The sequence below is a fragment of the Elephantulus edwardii genome, unplaced genomic scaffold (genome assembly GCF_000299155.1).
Source record: "Elephantulus edwardii isolate Elephantulus edwardi_28Jun2011 unplaced genomic scaffold, EleEdw1.0 scaffold00055, whole genome shotgun sequence".
Taxonomy (NCBI): domain Eukaryota; kingdom Metazoa; phylum Chordata; class Mammalia; order Macroscelidea; family Macroscelididae; genus Elephantulus; species Elephantulus edwardii.
In genome coordinates this window covers 5,674,797-5,685,467 of record NW_006399805.1, presented here as the reverse complement: position 1 = coordinate 5,685,467, position 10,671 = coordinate 5,674,797, and the positions used below count along the sequence as shown (strand labels likewise).

At 46.8% G+C, this 10,671-nt stretch overlaps 1 protein-coding gene across 1 annotated transcript in view; it reads left to right on the top strand.

The window, feature by feature from the left end:
- The window catches only part of AKR1B10 (aldo-keto reductase family 1, member B10 (aldose reductase)), a 23,282-nt gene extending 13,103 nt beyond the window's left edge, over positions 1-10,179 (top strand). The window contains exons 5-10 of the mRNA XM_006887142.1: positions 3,913-4,035; positions 4,246-4,352; positions 4,837-4,918; positions 5,401-5,484; positions 6,605-6,687; positions 10,137-10,179. Of these exons, the coding sequence (XP_006887204.1) occupies positions 3,913-4,035; positions 4,246-4,352; positions 4,837-4,918; positions 5,401-5,484; positions 6,605-6,687; positions 10,137-10,179 (522 nt within the window). The remainder of the gene's footprint in view (positions 1-3,912; positions 4,036-4,245; positions 4,353-4,836; positions 4,919-5,400; positions 5,485-6,604; positions 6,688-10,136) is intronic.
- The last annotated feature ends 492 nt before the right edge of the window (positions 10,180-10,671 follow it).

The following is a 10,671-nucleotide window of genomic DNA, read 5'->3' as shown; positions in this document are numbered from 1 at the left end:
GGTGGCAAGGGTTAAGCTACTAAATATTTATTAAGCTTTCATTTTTTCAGCTTGAGAAATACTGAGCATGTCCTTCGCTTTTGGATTTCTGACTCTAGCTCTTTTGCACATCTTGTTATAGTATTTGTCTTCTAAAGCTGCCTTTGAAATCTTTTGTTAGCTCTCTTATTTAATAGTGGGGCTCCCCCCCCCATTTTCTTTAGCTTCTTTATGTTCAGGAAAAAATTTCAGAGTCTCTTCTGGCATCTGTTTTGGTCTTTTCTTTCTTTCCTGTCTTTTTGATGATCTTGTGCTTCCTTCCTGCATGAGATCCTTGATGTCATCCCATAATTTGGTCACTAGTGTTGAATGTATCAAATCTACTCTTGAAATAATTTCTAAGTTAATGTGAAATATCCTCAAGGTTGTATTTTGGCTCTCATGAACTTATTTTCATTTTCATCAACTTTAATTTCAACTTAGATGGGAGTGGTTAATGGTTTGTTCCACAGTGAAGCCCTGGCCTTGTTCTGACCGATGAAAATTCAACTTTTTCAATATTTCTTTCCACATAAGTCATTAATTTGATTACTGTGAATTCCCTCAGGTGAGGTCCATGTGTATATTGTAATTTTTGTTTTTCAAAGATGACATTTGCCTTGACTATGTTGTTGGTAGCACAGAATTCTGTATCCTGTGATCGCCCACCTTATTTCTGTCTCCAAAGCCATGTTGTCAAATTAGTAATTTTCCTTCTTTTGTTCCAACACTTTTTGTATTCAAATAACAAGTTATTATTCATTCATCTTTATTGTATATTGGATCAATTTTAGATTCAGAAGTTGATGGAAATCCTTGGTTTCTTAAACTTTGGGCTTAGTGGTTTGTTCATAAACTTTGCTAATAATCATATTCAATGACACAGGAAGCATGGGAGAAGATGGAAGTGATACACAGAGTTACTTTGTTAAAAAGAATTGGTTGACAGTGAACCATTTCAAGAAGTAGCATGTGAAGAAACTATAACCACCACACAAGCAGATATATGCATACTCATGTTTATCGTGGCTTTGTTAACAATAGCCAAGAGTTGGAAACAACCTAAGTGCCCATCAACAAACAAATGGATAGAGAAGCTGTGGTATATTCACACGATGGAATACTACACTGCATTAAAAAACAAGGAACTCATGAAGTATTATACAAAATGGGTGACCCGGGAGGACATTATGCTGAGTGAAATATTTTAGTCACAAAAGGACAAATACTGTAGAGTGCCACTGTTGTAAAAGAGGACTGACATTAGGGTTGGGGGGAGACTGAGAAAGATAGGATAAATTATGTAACTGCATTGAAACAGATGAGGGAGAGAACAGTTTAAAAGGGATATATGATTAGGCATTATTGTCATGATGGGAGTCCAGAATGAAGGCTGCACAGTGGAGTGGACTTGAGGGGAGGGATTGTATAACAATGAAAGAATTTTTCTTTTGCTTTTCAAAGTAAAGAGTGAACTGGGGAAGAGGGGTGGGCAAGGAGAAAAGTGCAACAATGAATGAATGGAAATCCAAAGTCTCTGTAAACTTTCATTAAAATTAATAAAAAAAAAGAAGTAGCATATGGTCAAGAACCAATGGTACAGAAGGAAGAAGCAAGTCTAAGATGTACTGAAAGTATTGGCAAAAAACAAGTTTGGAGAAACTGACTGAATACCGATTGAGGCATTTCAACAAATAAATGCTGCCCTGGATGTGTTCACTTATCTATGCCAAGAAATTTGGAGGACAACTACCTTGTCAACCGACTGGGAAAGTTCCCTATTTGTTGCCATTCCATAAAAGACGATTGAGCAGAATGAGAAAATGATCAAACGATAGCATTAATATTGCACAAGAGTATAATCTGCTGAAGATTATGAAACAATTGCTGAAGCAATGCATCAACAAGAAATGGCTAGAAATTCAAATGGGATCAGAAGAAAAGAAGATGGTCAGCGTGGAGGAGAAAGACCGTCAAGGAAGTGGATTGACACAGTCATGGAACGAGCGCAATGATGGGCTTCAGCATAGCAGAGATTGTGAAGTTGGAGCACGACAGGGCAGCATTCGCTTTGTTTTGCATACAATCACCTTGAGTTGGAATCAATTCAAAGGCACCCAACAATGACAACAACAACAACAGATCTTTCCCAAAGCTAGTCTCCAGACATTTTCCTTTGACTCCACTGGACAGGTTTCAACCACTGTCATTTCACTCGCAGCGATTATTTGTGTCACAATTTGTGACCTGTCCTGTTGCATCCTCCAGGAAATGCTGGTAGAGAGCAAGTGGCGTGGACAAGCTGAGCGTCTGCAAGTGTGTGGACAAGCTGAGCGTCTGCAAGCGCGTGGACATGGGCAAGCTGAGCACCTGCAAGTGCGTGGACAAGCTGAGCACCTGCGGTGATGGCTAGAGTTCTTCACCGGCTATTTCTGAGTTAGGACACGTGGAATTACAATTTTGTGTTGTGTTTTAAACAAAGCCTAGCTTTTCTGAAGAGCAAATGAAATTGAATATAACTGAGTTACCTCCAAGATGCTCTGGATGTACTGTGGTTAAGGCATTTAGCTGTTATCTAAAGGTTCATGGTTCAAGCCCAGTAGCTGATCCACAGGAGAAAGGTGGGGTTGTCTGCTTCATTGGCCAAGACTGCAGCCTTGACAAGACCATGGGGCAGCGCTGCTCTGTCCTACAGGGGTGCTCACAGTGGACCGCGGGGCAGTGGCTTTTGTTTTGATTGATTTTGACAAACTCTGTTACTCATTGTCATCGAGTTAGCTCTTGACTTATAGTAACCGCCCCCTCGGGTGTCTGTGGCCTTAGCCACAGTGTCGCCTGAGAATAAATCATCAGTGAGAAAATGCACAACACAGAGCCATCTTCAGTGTTATCGTCACACTTACTTGGCAAGAACATGTCATTTATAGGAGGCTCTGCACGTCAGAAGTAGCAATGGCAATTCAACGCAATGACCTACACAACTACAGGTCACATGAAATGATAAAAAACTATTGGGAACAGCACATCCATGAGCAAGAAACGACAACAAGCAAGTCAAATCCTTTTGAGAAGTTTTATGAAGTCAGATACTTGTCATATGTGTCTGATTTGTTCTTTTTATAATTAACCGGTAGCCTCATGATAAAATGTGATACATCATCAATGCTGAATTAGCTAAGAGCTTGTTGAGGGCCAGTATTAATCAAAAATATGAAGCCAAATGCCTTGCCTTTGAGTTGATACCAACTAATTTCAACCCCCCATCAGGGAAATCTTTTTGGTAACAGACTGTCCAATCTTTGCCTGTGGGATTCGAACTGCTGGCCTTTTGGCCATTCCACTATCAGATCTCCTTAAATACAGACAGAAGCCTCAAATTACAAGTTGAAACAATTATTTCTTAAAAAAACTTAGATGTACTTTTTTTTTTATCTTAACAGCCAAATAAGCAACTTGTTTGTTACTTTCACTAAAACAACTTAAGTCTTACCCTTGAGCAAAGATATTCCTTTGTGTTTGCTGGTGGCCCAAATATTACTGCAGACCGAACTTGGATGGGAAGGAAAGTAGTGACCCTGAGCCCAGAGAATGACCCTTTCTCACTGTAGCTTCTTCCCAGGTGAGCTGTGACTCCAGTGAAAGTCAGGGGTAAAGGCAGGAGACCGGATCCTTCACCTCTGACGCCTGGTTTCATCTGGGCTGGTGAAGGGCACTGGAGCGGGACTCACCCTTTTGGGCACTGCTGGGTTGGATGGATGTCTCTTAATGTGTGCACTAACTCTTTTCCAGTGGACCCTCTACCACCTCCTTACCAGGCCTTCCTGTAAGGAAAACACCAAGCTGGGGTCCCTGTAGCCCCCGAGATGGCCCACCAGGTGTTCCTTTTTCTGACAGGCCATGGAGGAGCTGGTGGACGAGGGGCTGGTGAAAGCTATCGGTATCGCCAACTTCAACCACTTCCAGATCGAGAGGCTCTTGAACAAGCCTGGCTTGAAACACAAGCCAGTGGCTATCCAGGTAAATGCTGCTTCAGGAGCAGTTGGGGTAAGCTCAGTGCTCTATCCTGAGCCTCCTCTCAGGGCTCAGGGATGAGAATGCACTGCGGAGGGGTGGGGTGGCCCCTGAGGCCTTTGCTCCGTGCTTGGCCGACTTTTCCGTGTAGGACTCCGTAGGAGCTGCTCCAGATACAGGCTGGCTTCCTGGTGGTGAGGCTGTTGGTTTTTGCAGATCGAGTGTCACCCATACCTGACGCAGGAGAAGCTGATCCAGTACTGTCAGGACAGAGGCATTGTGGTCACTGCCTTCTGCCCCCTGGGCTCTGCAGACAGGCCTTGGTGAGGCTCCCTGGGCTTTCCCTCTTGACCCTGTGTAGATAGTGAGTGATCATTTGGGAGTGTTAATCTGAGATACAATTCACTGGCTAGGATAATATATAGAAGATAATGTGTGTGTTGTACTTCAATGAGATTGCAGTGGGAAAAATCAGAGCGGGAGCAAATTAGAGCATGCATGCTCCTCTGAGGATACACGGGTTCAGTCACTCAGAGATGGTCCAGCCTTTACAGAAAGTGAGAGTCAGAGCCCACAGTGGGCCAAGGTGAAGATCAAGTCTGCAGGTGCGCCTATCCATCTTCCAAATGGCACTCCTGGGACCGTCATGGGGGGTGGGGGGAATGCTCATCTGGACAGAGTAACCACAGGGATTATTGGAAGAAACTGGAAGACGCAGCCTTGGGGCCATCATCACAGGAAGGACGTTCATCCTTGAGGACAACCATGGTGACCGTTCACTCATGGCCACCATCTTTCTCTCTCCAGGGCCAAACCAGAGGACCCTTCACTGCTGGAGGACCCAAAGATTAAGCAGATTGCAGCAAACCACAACAAAACTGCAGCCCAGGTGCGCGGTTAACCACATCCCCCAGCAATCCAGGGGTTCCAACGTCCTTCTCTGTGTTGTCTTCACGTCACTCCTTGAAAGGAAGAACAGGGCACACAACACCTGGCCAGGCCCTTCCTCAAAGTCCTCTGGGGCCTTGCAGGGACACACTGTCATCAGTGGACAGAGATGGCCTGTGCCCAGCAGCTTCCCGTGAGCCTGACCACCTGGCTTTGACAGTGGCTTTGGTGGCAATGACCTGGGTTCAGATTCAGCGCTACCACAAGCCACCTTGGGGTTGACACCTGGGAACCCACCCCTGGGCCCCAGCCATTGTTCTGGTCCTTTGTGAGAGAATCATAGAAGCGGCCTTCCTGGGCTGCTGAGGGGATTCTGGGGAACTGTCTGAGGAGGGCCTGACAGGGACAAGCTCAGTCCCCAGCCGCCGTTCTCACAAAGGCAGGTCCCGGTGGTGAGTGGAGTGTGATGTCCTTTGTCCACAGGTCCTGATCCGCTTCCATCTTCAGAGGAATGTGACCGCAATTCCCAAGGCTGTGACCCCAGAGCATATTGCTGAGAACATCCAGGTGAGAGCCCACCGGTTGACTCTGGTTTTCCTCAGAGGAGAGAGGGAGAGAACCCCTCTGCCAGGTTCCCCGCCAACCCCCAAGCATTGTCTATGGGCTCCACCCCCAGCCCACCACCCTGTCACTTCCAAGGCCAAGGCTCATCTCAGTGAGGGTCGAGGAGGCTGAGGCATGGACCAACTGCACGCTGGAGCCACCTGTCTCACCTGGCAGGTGTGAGCACAGCTGTGCCCTAGGGAGACACTGCAGTTGGTCCTGCGGGAGATATTTCCCACAGCAGGACGGACAGTCTGGTTCCTCCATCTGCCCCATCCAAGGCGGCCTGGGTCACGCTGGAGGACCGGCTCCCTGTGGAGGCCCACACACCCATCGGAGACACATCTGCAGTGGGGGGCCCCAGGCTGATGGTGACTGTGGCCTTGACATAGACCTTACAGCACACGCTATCCTGCCTCTACCCAGATGACCCTATGCCTTTCCTTTGTCAGTTTGTCATTATGGTGAATCACACTAAGTCATTTGTGTTTGGTGAACTACCCACCCATACCTGGGAGAAATCCAACTTGGCCGTGGCGTGTAAATATTTTTCCTTTTCTTTTCCTTCCTTCCTTTCTTCCTTCCTTCCTTCCTCCCTCCCTCCCTCCTTCCCCTCCTCCTCCTCCTTCTTCTCCTTCTTCTCTCTCTCTCTCTCTTTCTATTAATTTTAATGACCATTGACAGAGATTTTGGATTTCCATTCATTCATTGTTACCTTTTTCTACTTACCCACCTCTACACACACACACACACACACACACACACACACACACACACGTTCCCCCCGCCCTCCAGTTCGCTCTTCTCTTTGAAAAGTAAAAGAAAAGTTCTTTCAGTGGAATACAATCCCCCCCTCCCCCACCACCCGAGTACACTCCACTATGCAACCTTCATTCTGGACTCTTGTCTTAACCATAATACCCAATCATACATCACTTTTAAACATTGTTGGATTCAGTTTTGAAAGTGGAATTGGTGTGCAGAGGGCACAAGGGGCTCTCCTGTGACCAGCTGATGCTGCTTTGTGAGTTCTTTCCTGGCCATACGAGACCCCAGCACTTCGCTCACTCTCGCCCCTTTCCAGGTCTTCGACTTCCAGCTGAGTGATGAAGAGATGACGACCCTGTTCAGCTTCAACAGGAATTGGAGGATCTTAAACATCGTGGAGTAAGTGTACCTGGTCTCCGTAGCCAAGAGGTGTGACGGGTCAGTCTTTTCCTAGACTGGCAGAGGTCAACCGGAAGGCTTGAATGGCCGTGAGGACGGCTTTGGTCTTCAAGTATTATATTCTGACAGTTTTGGAAATGGAGATGGAAATACCAGGGTGAGAGTCATTATGAGGAAAGATATGCCCCTAACTGTGGCTCAATATACCTGGACTTTGGGATTCAGGGCCAGGTTTAAGGAGAGGCCGTGTCAGAAGATCGAGCCAGAGCTATTCCCTCATTCACCTCCTCACTGAAAGTGCTGAGCACAGAGGAGTCAGAGATGCTGCTGAGATTGTCTTGCTTGTTCCTGCCTCAGCAGCACAAGAATGGAATTGCTACGTAGGGAAAGCACTCAGGAAGCTGTCCTGGGACAGATGGATGAGGTCTACTAGGTGCTAAAGTGGGGATGTCAAATAGCCAGTTGGTATTTTTCTGGTAGGCAGGTCTGGGCTGCAGACACACATTTAGGAGCTAACACATATGGGTGGTGTTCAAAGCCCCAGGCTCGGTAATCAGGTCACCAAAGGGAGTTAATTTCCAAAAATGAGAAAAATGTCTTCCTAGAATTTCCTTCCTTTGTTAGTTGCAGGGTTCAATCTGCTTCTATAAAGATTGCTGCTCTGTGCTGTTTCATAGCTGACTTTCCAACAGGTTTTTGAGGGAGTAAATTGCATAGGAAGAGACTGCCCATCCTTCTCCTGCAGAGCATCTGCTGGGTTTGAACTGTAAGCCTTTGTGATTGCAGCACAGCTTCTTACCACTAGGCCACCAGAGCTCCCAAATCTCCTTAAAGATTGCAGCTAAGAAAAATCTCAGGAAGCAGTTCTGTTCAGCAACACAAGAGGTCGCCGTGAGTCAGCATAAGCTCCATGGCGTTGGGCTTAGTTTTTGTCTTTGGTCCCTTTTTGGTGCAGTAACTTTACCTTAAATTATCGCTGTGACTTAGTGACTCATTTCTGACTCTCCAGTGTGTTTTTAGTGACTGTAGATCATGTTAGCTGTTGTTGTTATGTGCGGTCGAGTTGCCAGCGACTCATAGCAACCCTATGTACAACAGCCCTAAACTCTGCTCTGTCCTGTGCCAATCTCACTGTCTCTGACACACCCATCCTGATTACCCCAGTCACTCACTCAATCCATCCTATCGAGGGTCTCCCTCTCCTGTGCCGTCCCTCCACCCTCCCAAGCATGACGTCCTCCAAGGACTGGTCCCTCCTTGCAACATGTCCAAAGTATGCCAGACGAAGCTTCAGAATCCTTGCCTCCGAGGAGCAGCCTGGTTTATACCTCTCCAGGATGACCTGTACATTTTCTTAGCAGTCCATGGTAAGAGGAGATTGTTTTTTCTCCTGATAAGCCACTGGTGGATTTGAACAGCTGAAGAAGGTGGTTTGGTTTAGTAGCTCAATTCCCTGTGGACAGGGCCACCAGAACTCCCTGGAAAACTTTTTTTAATGGAAATTTTATATTGGTTTACTTACAAAGTTTGTATAGCATTGTGGTTCACACTATTCTTCATTCACATTGGGTTTCTTACACTCATTCCCATGCATTATATTTTCTAAAATCAATCACCATTGGACCTTGCCTATCATTACTAAATCTTTTCAGGTCTATGCAGGATCCTTCCCATTTCCTTCACCTCCTCCCTCCACCCACCAAACTGTGAAACCTTGTGATTTCACCCCTACCCATCCTCACCCCTTCTCTCCCACACCTGCCACAACTAAAAGGATTGAGAAATCAGAAGGGAAAACTTTAAAAAGATTCAAATTATATAAATCTACAAGCATCAGGGTAAGTCTTCACTTTAGCTAGGTGATTATTGTAAAGAACACTCATCAGTGTTTCTTAGTGCTTTAAATGCGCAGAGAAACCTTTCTAAAAGAACTATAGGAATGACGCATAAAATTATAGTCTTCATTGGCAGTATTTTTCAGTTTCTCTGGATGCATCTAGTTTCAAATGATTAAAGTTTATAGAAGGTGACTTACGGCAGTTGTGACTGCTGGGTCCCTGGTGACAGCTTGCATCTAAAGCCCAGCATGATGTTGCAATTGTGTAGAGGTACTTTGGTGTCTCCAGCGTTACCTGCATGACATGAGATCCCAAGTTCATCCTACCCACCCCTTATTGCTGTGATGACTTGGATGGGAGGCCCGCAAAGTAACAGCCATCCAAGAAAATGAGGAATGATGATTATAATGTGGGACCCCCACCCCCCAAACTACCCTGCTTCTCCTCCTGTGAACGCCAGTTCCAATGGAGGTGGCCGAGATGGAACACAAGAGTCCACTGTCATGCCCTGTCACCCTGACATGTGACTTCCGTTCACAGTGACCCAGCAGGGCCGAGTAGCCAGCACCCCATGGGTTTCCAAAGTTTTAGCCTTCACAGAAGCTGCCTGCAGTGGCTTTCTCTTAAGGGGTGGCTAGTGGCCTCGAACTGCTACCTTTCGGTTAGTGCCTGAGTACTTAACCACTGTGCCACCAGGAATACTTGGCTTCAGATCCAAGCTCTGGGACCTTGGGTGAATTCCCTCTGTTTCTCCAGTTGCTTTCTTCATTTACAAAACAGGCATGATGAATCTTAGGACATCTAATGATGGCTAATAGAGATACTAAGTGTAACCAGAGTGCTCCTTGGAGGCAAAGACGATAAAGCTTTGCCTGACATACTTCAGACGTGTTTTTAGGAGAGGCTGTTCCTTTGAGAGGCATATCATGCTTGGGAAGGTGCAGGGTCAGCAAAAGAGAATATGACCCTCAACCAGATAGATTGACAGTGACAGCTGCAATGGGCTTGAGTGTCTCAGAGACAGTGTGTGAGGATGGTGCAGCATAGAACAGTGTTCAGATCTGTTCACAGATGGGTTGTGCTTGACTCTACGACAGTTAACAACAACAACATATATGCTAAGTATTAGCTTAGAGTGTGCCGGCGTTCTAGTCTCTCCATGCATCATTATCTCACTGAGTCCATCAGTTCCCAAATGCCCCGTGCTTGGCTATTCTCTATGTTTTAGTGCTAGGGAAGGAAGGGAGGCCGCACTTGGAAGGCCCCAAGGTTCAGCCATGAAACTGGCTGCTGTGAAGTCATTTCTGAGTCATGGTGCCCCCGCCTGCTGGAGGACTGTGCTGCCTCGGGTTTTGCATGTTGGACTTTCTGGAATTAGATCACCAAGCTTTTCTTCCAAGGAGCCAGCTTCCTCCAGCCACCTCATCCGTGCTAGCCTGCCCTCCTCACCAGCACATCCTCAGGCCACTTGGAGGGAGGTGGAGATGTGGGCCTCCATCTCGTGTTCTCCCAGGGTCCTGATGGGAGGCTGAGCCAGCGTGAGGCCATCCCTGGAGAGGATGCATGGTTCCACAGCAGCTCTTCACTGTCCTCCTCTCCTTCTCTCTGCAGGGGCGCCTGTTTGGAGGACTTCCCTTTCACAGCAGAATATTGACAGCGGAGCTTGAGGCTCCAGGTGAGAGCATCCAGGAGATTCTCTTGCCTCGCTTTCCCGACGTGCAATGAACGCCCTCCTCCAAGCTCGACTTTATTGTTGTTAGTTGCTGCTGAGTCAGCTCGGCTGTGGGACCCACGAGTGCAGAGGAGAGCTGTCCCAAGGGGCTCTCAAGGCTGTGTGACCTTTGGGGAGCAGATTGCTTAGGTCTAAAGCGCTCCTTGGTGGGTTTGACTTGTCACCCTTTGGCTCATAGTTGACCACATACTTTCTGTGCCACTCTGGGAACCCCCATTTCGCTGGGCTTCCCAACCCTGTGGATCACGGGGGGCTCATCCCAAACCCACCAAGAGCACGACCAGGGCTGGGCAGCATTCCGTTTTGCTGGGTTTGCTGTGACTGTGGACCCAGAGTGAATCTTTTCTCTGTTTATTGGTTACTCGTCCTTCAGTTGTGATTTTTAAAAAAAATATGTAATCCATACTCTGATTT